This window comes from Ovis aries, chromosome 2 (assembly GCF_016772045.2).
Source record: "Ovis aries strain OAR_USU_Benz2616 breed Rambouillet chromosome 2, ARS-UI_Ramb_v3.0, whole genome shotgun sequence".
In the NCBI taxonomy this organism is placed as follows: domain Eukaryota; kingdom Metazoa; phylum Chordata; class Mammalia; order Artiodactyla; family Bovidae; genus Ovis; species Ovis aries.
The window spans coordinates 127749919-127765822 of record NC_056055.1 but is presented as its reverse complement, the minus strand read 5'-3'; the positions used below and the strand labels follow the sequence as shown (position 1 = coordinate 127765822).

General features: G+C 36.5%; 1 protein-coding gene across 1 annotated transcript in view; it reads left to right on the top strand.

Annotated features, from left to right (window-relative positions):
• Positions 1-15904, top strand: part of PPP1R1C (protein phosphatase 1 regulatory inhibitor subunit 1C) — a 122401-nt gene that overhangs the window by 35359 nt on the left and 71138 nt on the right. Inside the window, exons 3-4 of the mRNA XM_004004532.6 lie at positions 13593-13630; positions 15599-15659. Of these exons, the coding sequence (XP_004004581.3) occupies positions 13593-13630; positions 15599-15659 (99 nt within the window). The remainder of the gene's footprint in view (positions 1-13592; positions 13631-15598; positions 15660-15904) is intronic.

Below are 15904 nucleotides of genomic sequence, written 5' to 3'. Positions count from 1 at the left end.
CTTTTCCATCTCTTCTCCTTCTGGGATGCATAGATTACTTCTTTTGATAGTTTCCTATAGTTCACTTAGATTTCTTCCCTCTTTTTCATTCTTTTTTTTCTTGTTTTCCTCTGCCTAGGTAATTTCAAATGACCTGCTTTCTATTTCACCAATTCTTTCCATTCTTTGATCAAGTCTGCTCTTGCTCTCTATTGCATTTTTCATTTCATTCATTGCATTCTTCAGCTCCAGAATTTCTATTTGGTACATATACATGTATACACAGAAAGTTCAACAAATCAGGTGTTCTTGCTTCCTAATTTTTTACAATTGTCTCTTGTTTGTTAACCTGTCTTTTGTTGACTCTTGTAGCTCACTGAGATTCCTTAAAACAACTATTTGTCCCAATATTTTATGGGGCAAACTGCAGATTTCCATTTCTGTGGGATTAGTAACTAGAAAATTATGTGTACCTTCGGTGTGCCATGCCTCTGATGACTTGCATTGCTCTCTTCACATATGAAGAAGCATTTGCCTACTCCAGTCTTTACTGAAAGGCTTCAGGAGAGAAATACCTCTGTCAGCCCTGTTAGGGATCCTGAGGCTAAGATTGTATACCTTCTCTAGATCCTGCAAAGCCAGGCTGAATGCTGACAGGCTCCCATTCACTTTCCCTAGGGCAATGCTGAATGCTCAAGTTTGTGTGCTTTCTTTCAGTCCCATGGAGTTGAGCCAGCTTTTGTGCTTGCTCTCTAGTCTACTGGAAAAGCTTGCCCCTGCTGCCCTTGAAGGCGAGTGCATGACCTAGCACGAAGTGGGAGTGTGTGGGGGTGATGTGAATGGAGTGCTGGGGACCAACTGGAAGGATCAATAGGCAGGTCACCCCCAGTAGCTTGTGATGGGCTTCCTGATGGAGTCTGCAACACAGTTAGTAGGATCCACGTCTCTTTCATGCCCACTGAGAGCCTGATTGCTAGTTTGCCAGCTGCTCCCCACCTCTTACTTCAGTATTCTGGATAGGTTGAGAAAGAAGTGGGTCTCTTTAGCAGCAGCCCACACAACTGGGAAACCTGGGTACACACTCACAGACTCTCTCTGTTCCCTGTAGGAGAAACTGTGGTCAAAGAAGATCTCTCTTGGCACTGAGCTGTGCTGCCTTGGGGGAGGAGTAGTGTGGGTAAAGTGAAACTGTTCCTTTTATGCTTTTCAGTGTGTACATTCTCAGATTTTCTTTTTCTGCTCCAACAGTGTGCTGGAACTTCTACACTAGACTTCTGACTTGTGAGATTCTCAACACCAGGGTTCTTTAGGAACAAGATGATGGAAAATTTCTATTTAACCATTTTGATGTTGTAACTTTCCTTGAGTAAGAATTTACAGTAGATATTAAGTTCTTCCAATTCTAAATTTCTATGTTTTTATTTGTCTATAATACTGAAAACTTTACTTTTCTACCCATACAAGCATTGATCTACTTCTCTATTGTTCCTATTGAGCAGAATAAATTACTATTAGGACTGGAAACATGAGCCAGTTACTAGCCTACTTTGAAATCCTTTCTTATGTTGGTATCTTACATTATCTCGTCATAATTTTGGTAGAAAGTGTTTCAGAAGTGATCATCAAATTGCCCTGCTCAAATAGCCCTCTATTAGAGATTTCTCATTTCTCTTGGATTGGCTACTTCAATCTTTCAGCAAATTAGAAGTCTTTGTCATATTTTGAAAAATTTTAGACACATGTGCAATATTTAAACAGTAGTATAACAACACACTACATATTTTTTAAAAGAAAATAGCTACTCTTTAAAGCTTTCTAAAATTTCTAAAAGTAGAATATCAATCATCAATGTTAGAAAAAACTTTATACAAAGCTCTTATCTTATTAAAAGATTTTCCAAATGTAGCCACCTGTAGTAAATAAAGTGAATGAGCCAACAAAATGTAATAAAAGTTAAAAAAAAGAAAAAAATTATAAGTAGGCCAAATTATTCATATAACATATGTTCATCCATGTGTTAATATAATTACTTTTCACCCTACAACATGTTTTAATATTTGCTTCTTCCCTTTGATTGAGAACACATGATTATGTTTATTTCCATCTTTGACAGCTTCAAAGTGCTTATCATTGAATTTACAGAATATTTATCTGCATTCACTTGATATGATGTTTAATTATTTCATAGTGTTCATTTTTCCAATTATTTTGTAAACTTCTGGTAGTCAGGATTAGTACCTACATTTTTCTTTTTATACATGTCACTCTCTTCCATTTACATCAGCATACACTGTAGTTAACACAAAATATTACTTATGATTAATTAGACTAAGTAATTATATTCCCTGAAAAGGAACTGCTGAACCAGAATAAAAAGTTATGACTTACTTTTTTTTCCTATAAATTTGGTGAGACCTCAGTGAGAACTAGAAATGAATGTTTCTTGATCTTTGTTCTATCAAGCCCAAGTACTATTCCACATCATAGGTAAAATGCCAAATATAAGCGACTTAGATTCTCTGGAACACAGAATCTGAGAAAAGGGTCGGGATGGAAATACTTTAACTGGAAAGCAGTCTCAGAAAATAAGAATGAGTGAGATAAGGAGGAAGGGAAAAGGAAAAGGCTCATAATCAAAGTCATTTCTGTAGAATGGAGGCTCGACTGTGTTGCAGTCACCTGAGAAGCACCGAGACAGCCTTCCAAGTGCTGGAACTCATATACACTGTCTCCATGCCCGTACTGTCCCTTGGCAACAATAACTCCACCTGCGGTTAGTTCTCCTAGAGCTAGAGAATGGCTAGGGAGAAAGATGAAAGATAAATGTGGCATTTATCCTTTGAGGTGGTGACAAGAATTTCCAGACCCAATTCCAACAGGGGTGTGTTCCTCATACCAACAAGCCAATTCTTCCCCACACCAACAAGCAATTCTCAGGACACCAGCACAGTGTCTGAGAATTCAGCTCTATTCTAATTCTATAGAAAAGATAGCATCACGTTTCACAGGTTGAGGACTCAGTCCTACAAGACCATCCTCCACTTCAGATGTTAGTTGTCAGCCCAGGAAGGTACTTATGCTACTTACTGGCTACAAACTGGAGGTTCCAATGACTTCCTTTTGGGGTTTGATTAATTTGCTAGAATGGCTCACTTCATTTACCCGTTAGATTACCAGTTTATTATAAAAGGATATTAGAGGATTTGAATCAACAGCCACATGAAGAGATAAATAAGGCAATGTCCTATTCAACCTCAATTCCCTCTCCTCTTCCCTGGAAATTAGGACGTGAGACAAAGTTCCAACCCTCTAATTGCATAGCTGGCAACCAGCCCCTACCTTGAGGGGGATCCAAAGTCACCTTCCTTGAAGAACTGAGGAGAAGAGGTTTTTTTTAAGAACTGAGGACAAGAGTCCAAGTATTATCTCACTGCTCTTATCCCAGGAAATTCCAAAGGTTTGGGAAGCTGTTATCTAGAAATTGTGGCTGAAGGCCAAATTCAGATTACCAAACATATATATTTTCCCTATAAATTACAATATCGCAGGTGGGATGCAGAGAACAAACAAATTATATTCGTTGACTACAATACCACAATTATAATTTTTTATGCCTTGATCGGGGTCTTGTCTTGGTTCTGCACGCCAGCTTTTAAGAGGGGGCATTCACAGGATGAGAAAAAAAAAACAAGATAACATGAGTTATGGAAACCAAGTCGAATGGATAAGCACTGAAGGAACTGAAGGTGTTAGCTTAAAGAAAAGATAGGACAAAAAGATAGGTTTGGTCAGCTGCAGGGGAAGCTGAGCTTTTCTGGAGCTGTTTACTGCAGCTATGACTGAAGTCAGGGACGGGCTGATGGGATGAGACACAGGCTATATGAAGCATCCTCTATGAGAAGTAATCTTTAAGAAAATTTTAACAAGAATATTTTAAAACTTTCTTCTCAACCTTTGGAAATGCAACTCCAGTGAGGCCCAAAAAAATCAAAGAAAAACTGACTTGTAAATGGTGATGGCTAAATATTAGAAGAGCAAGAGAACACACAAATCAGCATTTTTTTTTTCAATTCACTATTCAGAGTTATATTTAGATGAGTGCGAAATGCATTTGGTCAACCACTTCACATTCAAATTCATATGTGTGGAAATAAATTTGATCCATCTGTGTCTGAATTTTTATTTTTTAAACCACCAACATTTTCTTTTACAAGAACTGATTTCCAAGGAGTCTTATGATATCCCCAACTTCCTGCCAAACCTCTCAAAAAGTCTGAAATGTGGAAGATATACTGAACTTCCTCAAATATACTGGTTTTTAAATAAAAATAAGCAATAAATAAGCAAAGTAATAGCTGATTTATCTGTTACAATGGCATCTGTGTTGAAATTAAGCATAAAAGAGGAAACGAGAAAGTTCTATACAGTATATATTTTTAGTACATATTCAGTTCAGTTCAGTTCAGTCACTCAGTCGTATCCGACTCTTTGTGACCCCATGAATCGCAGCATGTCAGGCCTCCCTGTTCATCACCTACTCCTGGAGTTCACTCAAACTCTCATCTATCGAGTCGGTGATGCCATCCAGCCATCTCATCCTCTGTCATCCCCTTCTCCTCCTGCCCCCAATCCCTCCCAACATCAGGGTCTTTTCCAATGAGTCAACTCTTCACACGAGGTGACCAAATTATTGGAGTTTCGGCTTCAGCATCAGAACTTCCAATGAACACCCAGGACTGATCTCCTTCAGAATGGACAGGTTGGATCTCCTTGCAGTTCAAGGGACTCTCAAGAATCTTCTCCAACACCACAGTTCAAAAGCATCAATTCTTCAGCGCTCAGCTTTCTTCACAGTCCAACTCTCACATCCATACATGACTACTGGAAAACCATAGCCTTGACTAGGCAGATGTTTGTTGGCAAGGTAATATCTCGACTTTTCAATATGCTATCTAGGTTGGTCATAACTTTCCTTCCAAGGAAAGTTTTTAATTTTAATTTCATGGCTGCAATCACCATCTGCAGTGATTTTGGAGCCCCCCAAAATAAAGTCAGACAGTTTCCACTGTTTCCCCACCTATTTGCCATGAAGTGATCGGACCAGATGCCATGACCTTCGTTTTCTGAATGTTGAGCTTTAAGCCAACTTTTTCACTCTCCTCTTTTACTTTCATCAAAAGGCTTTTTAGTTCTTCTTCACTTTTTGCCATAAGGGTGGTGTCATCTGCATATCTGAGGTTATTGATTTTTCTCCCAGCAATCTTAATTCCAGCTTGTGCTTCATCCAGTCCAGCATATAAGTTAAATAAGCAGGGTGACAATATACAGCCTTGACGCACTCCTTCTCCTATTTGAAACCAGTCTGTTGGTCCATGTCCAGTTCTAACTGTTGCTTCTTGACCTGCATATAGGTTTCTCAAGAGGCAGGTCAAGTGGTCTGGTATTTCCATCTCTTTCAGAATTTTCCACAGTTTATTGTGATCCACACAGTCAAAGGCTTTGGCATAGTCAAGAAAGCAGAGATAGATTTTTTTCTGGAAATCTCTTGCTCTTTTGATGACCCAGCGGATGTTGGCAATTTGATCTCTGGTTCCTCTGTCTTTTCTAAAACCAGCTTGAACATCTAGAAGTTCATGGTTCACGTATTGCTGAAGCCTGGCTTAGAGAATTTTGAGCATTACTTTACTAGCATGGGAGATGAGTGCAATTGTGCAGTAGTTTGAGCATTCTTTGGCATTGCCTTTCTTTGGGATTGGAATGAAAACTGACCTTTTCCAGTCCTGTGGCCACTGCTGAGTTCCAAATTTGTTGACATATTGAGTGCAGCACTTTCACAGCATGATCTTTCAGGATTTGAAATAGCTCAACTGGAATTCCATCACCTCCACTAGCTTTGTTCGCGGTGATGCTTCCTAAGGCACACTTGACTTCAGATTCCAGGATGTCTGGCTCTAGGTGAGTGATCACATCATCATGATTATCTGGATTGTGAAGCTCTTTTTTGTACAGTTCTGTGTATTCTTGCCACCTTTTCTTAATATCTTCTGCTTCTGCTTCTGTCCATACCATTTCTGTCCTTTATTGAGCCCATCTTTGCATGAAATGTTCCCTTGGTATCTCTAATTTTCTTGAGGAGATCTCTAGTCCTTCCCATTCTGTTGTTTTCCTCTATTTATTTGCATTGATCACTGAGGAAGGCTTTCTTATCTCTCCTTGCTATTCTTTGGAACTCTGCATTCAGATGCTTATATCTTTCCTTTTCTCCTTTGCTTTTTGCTTCTCTTTTTTCACAGCTATTTGTAAGGCCTCTTCAGACAGCTATTTTGCTTGTTTGCATTTCTTTTCCATGGGGATGGTCTTGATCCCTGACTCCTGTACAATGTCACGAACCTCATTCCATAGTTCATCAGGCACTCTATCTATCAGATCTAGTCCCTTAACTCTATTTCTCACTTCCACTATTCAATCACAAGGGATTTGATTTAGGTCATACCTGAATGGTCTAGTGGTTTTACCCACTTTCTTCAATTTAAGTCTGAATTTGGCAATAAGGAGTTCATGATCTGAGTCACAGTTCAGCTCCCGGTCTTGTTTTTGCTGACTATATAGAGCTTCTCCATCTTTGGCTGCAAAGAATATAATCTGATTTCAGTGTTGACCATCCTGTGATGTCCATGTGCAGAGTCTTCTCTTGTGTTGTTGGAAGAGGGTGTTTGCTATGACCAGTGCATTCTCTTGGCAAAACTCTACTAGCCTTTGCCCTGCTTCATTCCGTACTCCAAGGCCAATTTGCCTGTTCTTCCAGGTGTTTCTTGACTTCCTACTTTTGCATTCCAGTCCCCTATATATGCTTAGATATGGTATAATGCATATAACCTACACAACAAGTCATGTGTAAGCAGTTTGCGTATGAACCTCTAGTTTAAATGTGGAATGGATGACCCAGGACAAATTTGTGCTTACTTCTGAAGAATGATTTAAGTCATATAGGTTACCAACGAAGTTCCCCCATCTACCTCCTGGCTACTCCTGTGTCTCCTTACAGACTTCTCTGCCTCAGTCTATCCCATAACTATTGCTATTACTTAAGGGGGTTCATGTAGAGCCTTTGTTTCTTTAGTTCACCATGCTCCTGTAGGGTAATTTAATCGCTGACCATTTAGATGTCAATGACTTTTAGGCCTGTATCTTCAGCTTGGCTTTCAGTTTTGAAAAAGACTTTTCCTGAACCCTTCCCACTTAGTCAATAAATATTACAGCATTTCCATAAATACTCATTTTATGACCCAGAAACTTTTTTTGACTTCTTTTTCCTTCTTTGTCACTCCCTTCCTACCTCCAGTGAGCCCCCAAGTCCAGACCCTTCTTCCTCTTAAGCATCTCTCCTATCTAGTTCAAATCATCCTTTTCTACCACCTGAATTACTGCAACACCTCCCTAATTGAACTAATCATACTCAGGATAGCTTCCTCCAAACCATTCTATGCATAACTGTTAATGGCTCTTTCTACAACAGAAATCTGATCATACCTCTTTCTGGTTAAAACCACTTTTAACCACTACTTTTCATCACTTTAAGAATGAAGTCCAAATTTCTCAATGTAGTTACAAAGCCCTAAATTATCTAGCTTATTAGGTTTTCAAACGCTTCTCTGAATTCACCCCTGGCATTCTACTGTCCAAATATCTGAGTTGTTTTGTGTGTGTGTGTGTGTAATTTCTAAAAAATAGTCATGTTTTCTCACACTCCAGTGATAGATACTCCCGCACTTTCTTCTGATTAAAATGTATTCTCCTCCCCAGTCCTATCCCATCCAACTTCCTTGTCTCATTGGTTTTTCCTGTTCTACTGACAGGACCATGCCAGCTTAAATGTCCTATATTCCACTGGTTCTGCCAAGGCTGTTTGATGCCCCACCCACCTTGTGCTTCGTCTCTTACAGCCTTTACTTGTCACAATGTACTATAGCTGTTTCTTTGTCACTCTGTTTCAATACAGTTTAAACTCTCTATGAGGATTAAACCCCACTTCCTAGCAGGACTCCCAACACATATTACACATGCAATAAATTGCTGTTAAATATATTTAAAATCTCATATACCATTTTAGATCCATATTAGCAGCCTGACATACGAAACAGACTATTATAGGTGCTAACTTACAAACTGCATTTAAGAATGTGTCTTCATTTTCTTCTTGTATCATCATTCATAGGAAAAATGTCTTAAGACTTATACAAATATAATGCTATTTTCCCTCTTGAGGTGTAAACACACACATAATTTTTTTTCTGTTTTATTTGAACTTGGTGCTAAATGTATTGTGTATCTAATTACAGTACTTTGTCTTTTAATAGTTCTTTTATATACCTACTATAAATAATCATTGCTTTTTAAAGCATACTGGAAATCCTCAAGTAAATTACATTTGAGACAGTAAAACTGAGAGATTGTATGAAGGTTAAGATTTTTAGGACAGATAAAATACTAAGAGTTGTATCAGAACTAGATTACAAATATGTTTAATCTTCCATGCTTTAAAACTGAATAAAGCATCTTTTTTTGGAGAAATATTACCTAGAACATCAAGCAAATGTTTATAGATGTTCTAAGACAAGAGCTAACTTCTATATTTTTCAAGTCTACAAAAGTTATATGAAGTGGGATAGGATTGTAAAGATATACTTCCACTGACCTTTCTTTCTGTTTTTAACAAAAGCACATTTACTATTGATGACAGAATGCCTATAGTGGATTAAGCTATGAAAATATTACCACATGTTTCTAGGGACATATGTTTTTAATATGTAGATACTTTGTGATTTTTAGGAATATATCTTTCATCTATAGCTAAAAAAGAGAATTTTACTTCTTATAGAAAATTCTAGTTAAAAGAAAACTGTTACTTGATGTCATTTTATAATAGTCTTTTCATGATAGATCTACTTAGATAAAATTACTTTTAAATTCACAGTGGTACATCTACACAGTCAAAAATGCAAAAGAATTTGGGAAAAAATTAAAATGTTTTTCGGTGGAGGATCTCAAATAGGAAATAAGAATTTGACTTAAACAAGAAATCCTTTAGTTTAGCAGTTTGATTAAGGTACAGAAGCTTCAAAATGATCAAATGTTCACTTCTATTGGCTTCATAATACGTTTAAACCTAATTTTAAGTGTAGCATTTCTTCCCAGTTTTTCTTAATGAATTGTAGCCTCCAAAGTTGGTCTTCAAAAATTATGAACTGACAATTTAAATTAGAAATACACTGATCATATTTTCAGGTTGAACCCTCATGTCAAGTAATTAAATTTATGAGCTATAAAGAAACATTAAGGAAATTTACCTTTATATTCCATTACCTTTTTTTTAAATGGAAAATATTCCATTTTTTTCTGGTGGACTGGTACAAATTGCAAATCAGATTTTAAAAGTCCCTGTCAATTTTAACAGCTAGCGGGGGAAAAAAAATAGAAGGCATTCCATGAAGTGGAAAAAGTACTAAATATTCCAAATTTTAGTAAGAAGCTAAATCTGTTCTCATACCAATGCCTCTTAGACCTATCTCTAAAGTAGATTTTCTCAAAATTCCCTATCATCACCATTCAAATGATTAACCTCTGAATAATTTTCTTGCTTTCACCTTGTTTCCCTACTCTTAGTTATGTGTCTTCATTTGGGGACTCTGCTACGGATACCTCAGTGGTATTCTATGTGATAGAATAGTGAGATTTTAGTCTTTTAAATTGGATAAAACCTTCATTAATCATATTCTGTTAAAGGTATTATTAGGTCAAAATGACAGCACGCTGCTGAGAAGATAATGTGTTTGTTAAATAATTACTTGATAGTCCAATTACCTGAAATATCTGATATTTTTTAAAATCTATAAAATTGATATAAAAATATCACTTGCAATCAGCTTTCTAGGTAATTCAATGAAAAAGAGCTAGACTTTTTAAAAATCAGAATTACTGGAATGAGTGTAACTGCTTAAACAGATGTCATCCCCCCCCCCCCCCAAAAAAAATCCATGCATTAAGTGAATCAATTTATTTTCTTGGAGCAAATATGGGAAATCCAAATGCCAAACAAGAAGAAAACCTTTACCGAAGACTGAAAATTACAATTGATAAGATGATGCGGCAGTTCTTTGACCCCCACATAAGCTGGTTCTGTGGTAGGATAAAAAATGTTTTATAAGAGAAACCAAGTTTATAAAAATCGAGACTACTAATGAAAAACAGACTTCTGAGGTTTTAAATGATCTGATTTTTCTGTTCTTCTTTTACTGTGTTTGGAAATGACAGCAGAAATCATGAAATATAAGCATAAAAGTAGTTTGGAATATTTCTAACCTCTATCACAAGACAATTACTGGTTGAGAGTTCTTTCTTAATAAACCAACATGATTCATCTTGTGTTTTCCTTGTCATCTCCTTCACCATTGCCACATAGAATACTTTGTACCTGGTTCTTTTCTGCTGCCACAAAAATGAACCATTTCGTGGGGAGCTCTGAGAGATAAAAATCTATTTGATAATGAGGCTATCTCCCTCATTTTGTCAATTAAAAGTGGAAAGCTATAAATAATATAAGAAGAAAAACACAGCTGTGTGAATCTTGGCACAACAGGGTGAAACTATCCCTACGGTTTGCTTCTTTTTCCCACATCCCCCTTTCCAATGCATATAAATTCATTGCTCTGGCAGCTTCAGTGTGGGCCCCAGTTTTGACTAAATCTAACAGCCCAAAGAAAAACACAGCTGAAACCACTGCCTGGTGGTTTAACTCACAGCCCCAAATGATAGGCCTCCAACAGAGCCCAGCAGGTTTTCAGCAAGAAGGCTTATGAATAGAGTTCATTTTGGAAGGTCAAGAGTTTGATAAAAAGTCAAAAACAGAGGCTTTACCATAGCTGTCTTAAGAGATTTTGCATAGCCCTACTAGAAAGAAACAAGGCAATATTCTAGTCCCCTACTGTAAGAAATACCTGACAGATTTCTCTGGCGCTTTAAAACTGACTTATTCTATGTTAAAATGCTAAAACCACAAGGAAATGACAAGTTCACATGCAAAATGAAGAGATGAACTGTGCACAGCTATTTCTTTCATTTGTATTTGTTTTATTCTCGTTCAGTTCTGAAGACCTGTGGGTCAGTGATCATTTCTGAACTAGTAAACCTAGAGCCTTTATGGAAATTTTGTCCTTGATTCTGCCCTTCTCTATGTGGTTCAACTACAGATTATCTCCTCATCAGCTGTGATCCAAGGATCTCAAACAAAACAAAACAAAACAAAACAAACCATATATACTCAAAGCAATAGAAACAGAAGATAATCAGCTGAAATGTGGTTTTGTTTAGAAACTGCTGTTTTCAGAGATCTGATGGTAAATTCCTTCTCAGACTGTCAAAGATGGCACCAATGTCATGATTAAGTCTCTAGAACACCTCAAAAAGAGGACTAAACTGTTTTTCTCTGTTGCTACTCCTCTGTGCAACAGATTTAATTTCTTCCTACAAAGTGGGGATAGAAAAAATTAAAAAGAATACTGAGTGAAAATATAAATATACTTAGGATAATATCTCAGTTTTCTGCCAAAGTATATAAGCCCATTTATTAAATGGAGTGGAACATATAACTGAAACATACACTGAGCATTCTTAATGGTGTTTATGAATAAAGATACAACAAGCTTTTATCAGAAATATTATTTCAGGAACCATACTGCCATAATTATACTCAAAAGGAAATTAGAAAAATTGTAAATTTTCAATATCTTAAAATTAGAAATTAGACAAGGAGCTTTAGTACTTTCATTTTGACCAAAAGAAAGATATATATTACAAAAAAATTTTTAAAAAGCAAAAACTTTATTTTAGAATAGGCAGGATTTAATATCTCATCTTCATTGTGGAAAGGTAATTTCACTACAGATAACATTGTGGGTTGACTATTTTAAATGTTTACCATCCGATTCCATCGTTTTATTGTTTTGGTCTACCTTACTGCTTTTTGAAGACTTATTTTCTCAATTGGCTGCTTTTAAGATTTTCTCTTTTATATTTGGCCATCAGAAGTATTTCTATCTGTTATGCCCAAGTCGCGAAATCTCCCAATGACCACCAGGGAGCCGATATCCGATGCAAAAGCAAGAGAGTTTTTATTACCAAGCTCGAGCTGGGGCTCCCATCGACGCAGCAGCTATAGGGAGGAGCCCCGAGCTCTGGGTTTCATTGCTTATATAGGGTATTCTGGCTCGAAAAATTTGAAAACGGGAGTTTCTGGGTTGGGAGACGTCTAATTGGTTACCTTCTGTGGAAGGGTTAGGTGTTGGATTCTGATTGGTTCCCATTTCCCGGGCTGGCCACGGGTTCTGATTGGTCCCAGGGGGTGAGGTTAAGGGATTTCCAAAAAGCTCTTTTCTGGGAAGTTTTACAAAATGGAGTCTTCTTTAACAAAATGGAGTAGCTTAGGTCCTTCACTATTGTAAGTCTAAACACAATTGTCCTTTTTCTCCTTCTGGTTTTCTTGTTCCTGTCTAGGGGTTTGTTAAGTGTCTTATATCAGTGTCATCTGTTTTTCAATCCTTGATCATTCTGTCTTCCATTCTCTCCCTCTTCTACTTTCGGGACTCCAATTACCCTTATTTTACACATTTTTGACTGTATCTCAATTGTCAGTTATTTTCTGTTCTGTTTTTTCCATTCTTTTTTTTTTTTTTTTCCTTTGTGTGCTTTAGTTTGGATAACTCTACTGAGCTGTCTCCTGTTTCATTAACATATTTGTATCTTCTGCTAGATTCAACATGCCCATTTTAAATTGAGATCTTATCTGTTGAAATTTTGAAGCTGCTTCTTTTCATGGATTCTATTTCTATGTTGATTATCTTTAAATCTATTTTGTCCCCTTATATTTTCATTGAATGTATTCATGATAGTCTTAGATTATGAACTTCAATATGTGAATCACCTATGAGTTGGCTTCTACATTTTCATATTCTTAGTTATTATTCTCTTTTTTTTGTCTAGTAATTTTTATTGAATACTGGACATTTGTATTTAAGAAACTTTAGAGACTCCAAGATGTTAAAAAATATTTTTGAAGTTGCCCTAGAAGTGTCATAAGAAATATTTCTGACAAAGTTACTGATTCTTTCCAGGAGCATATAGAAAAAAGAGGGCTGCCTCTCTTAGAGTCAGGATTGGGCTCAGTGGAAAAGTAGGTTTGCTCTGCTTATAGGTAAACAAGGAAAATCGACAGAGGCTACAGTCAATACACAGTACTGCAAAATCCATGAGGAAAGGTTATTTGTGCCTTAACACTGTGAGGTTCATGATGCCAACAGCTGGTCCTCCTTCCGGATTGCTGGTGGGCAATTTGGGATCTCAGTGTAATTTTTTAATTACCTTTTTAAACCTTTGGGAGAGATTTATCTCAGAAGGCAACTGTTTCTTTCTGTGTCTTGCTTCCCTCTCAGCCACTAGACTGAGTCATGGAAATTGTATAAGCATTAGAAAATGATTAATTCATTCTGTCCCACGTTATTGAAATTTTAATGTGCATGTTATAAGAAAACATATCTAAATTGCACCTACTTCTCTTGCAGAAATAGATGACAAGAGGGCGACCAACACACAAGCAGAAGTAAGTTTTCTTCTATTTTGTGTTAAATATATGTCCAATCCAATCAGCTAAAAACACAACCAGCTCAATTTGATTGTGATACAAAATATGATATCAATACAACTGTGTTGTATAAACTATTTAATTTGCTTTTCCTGACTGAATAAACAGTAAAATGGTGTCATTAAATTGTGACCTCTACCTTTGATTCTCCACCTATGAAATCCTAACCCCTGGGAAAAACCTCTAAAATAAACTACTGATTTTAGAGTCAAGATATGGTATTGATAATTGCAGTTTAGTGACTGGTGGTGTGTGACCATCACAGCCTGGGGCAGCCAGCGTCGGAATCCTGGAACAAGAAGGTGGAGGACAGACGCCTCTTAAAGGTTCTCTGATGTGTGGAACTGAGGGCAGAACCTGAGGCCAGAGGCTCCACACACACACGCAGGAGTTCACGTTGAAAATGTGAACCAGGGGAGGCTAGGGTGGCTGCTAACAAAGGATATACAAAATACAAGAAAACGAGCAAATGTGTGTCCATAAATGGAATAAGTATTGAATAGGATTCATGCAGACTTTGTAATTAATGGCCACATGAGTAGGCATACAGCAATGTAGAAAGAACAAAATACCAGAACATGTCTCTCAGAACATTTCTAACAATTTATTGAAACTATAAACATGACATGGTTTGAAAACTAAATTCCTACAATAAAATAGTTTTTATTACTTGGTAAACTTTACTAAACAAACCAACTTTTATGCAGAATTAATTTTCTACTTCATCTTTGAATATGTGTATATGGGAATAATATATAATAAAACTGGAAGTGAATGCTTCTTAAAATCGACCAGATGTAACAGAATGCATAGAGGCACAGCAGAAGTCTCAGACATCCACACATTTATACTAATGTAGAGCTGCCCCGCTTGCATCTGCGCATAACAGACATATCCAAACACTCCATTCTGGGGAAATTTGCTTGTACCATTTGCTTTGGTTGATATGGATTCAGTAACTATTTGGTTGAATTTTTTTAGTTTTTAATAGATTGTTTTTGCATCCTTTAAATACCAACATCTTGATGACTCCTTTGAGGGCAAGTAAGCTTTAGTATGCGTGAGTCAAGATGCCTGAAGCTCTATTTACTGTGAAACAGTTTCTCATATTTTTCAGCCTCTGTACACTATGTTCTTTCTAATATGGATGGAAAGCCTAGAACAATCCTCAGAAAGTATCTTGCAATTATTTATAGTCAAAATTTTTGAAGCAAAAATAAATGCTCCAGACATGAAAACTCCAGCCTTCGCCACACTGAAATATAGTAGATACACTGTTGAAAAGGAGTTTTTGATATAATCTGATTGAGGTATAAAGACTACATATATATAATTTATTATAATGAATAATGGTTTATACATATATCCTATGTGTATATATATATATGTGTGTATATATATATATACCTATATCTATCTATATGTTTATCTCCATCTAAACTTTAAAACTTTGGCCCTTAAAAGTGTTCCAATTTGTATCATTTTTAGTGCAAAAAATTCTTCCCCAATAAATTAATTCTAATCCAAAGTGCTTAAGTTAGAGTGTTAAGTATAAGTTTGGTTATGAAAGATCTTTTGAACATATGAAGGAAAAGTACCTCAACACTGTAATTTCCAGTAAATGGAGTTATTAGATTGAACATCTCAGTTCCATAGGGTTGTAGATTGGTATTACTTAACAAAGACTCTCATTAACCCTCCAGAACCATTAACAATTCTACAAACAGATATAATTATACCTTAGTCATAGTTTTGGAGTGTATTTTGTCCTGGCATTTATGTTTTTCTTTAAAATGCGAAGGATTAGTAGTAGTTTCTTTTCTCTACTTAAAATAAACTGTTAGTAGGTGTTTATTTCTCTCAAAGGGCTAATGACATTGTACTTTTTATCCAAATATAAGACTTTTCCTTTTTTTCTTTATCCAGGCACAGAATGCAACCCCTAAGCAAAGGAAGCAGAGTGTATACACACCACCCACCATGAAAGGTACTGTTCAGGTACTGTTTCGGGTTCTTGTGAGTGCTAAGCTCATGGCTGACAGGCATTCTGCTCTCAGGCACCTTATACCTGCTTAAAAGCTACATCTAGTCTCACCTCCACAATTGGTAATGTGACTTTCAGTAAGGTAATGTTATTTGAAATCTAGTTTAACCAAGAGTCAAACCGTTGAAGAAGGAATAACTAGATATGTCTCAAAATCTTAGTCTGGACATTCAGATTTTCCAGAATAA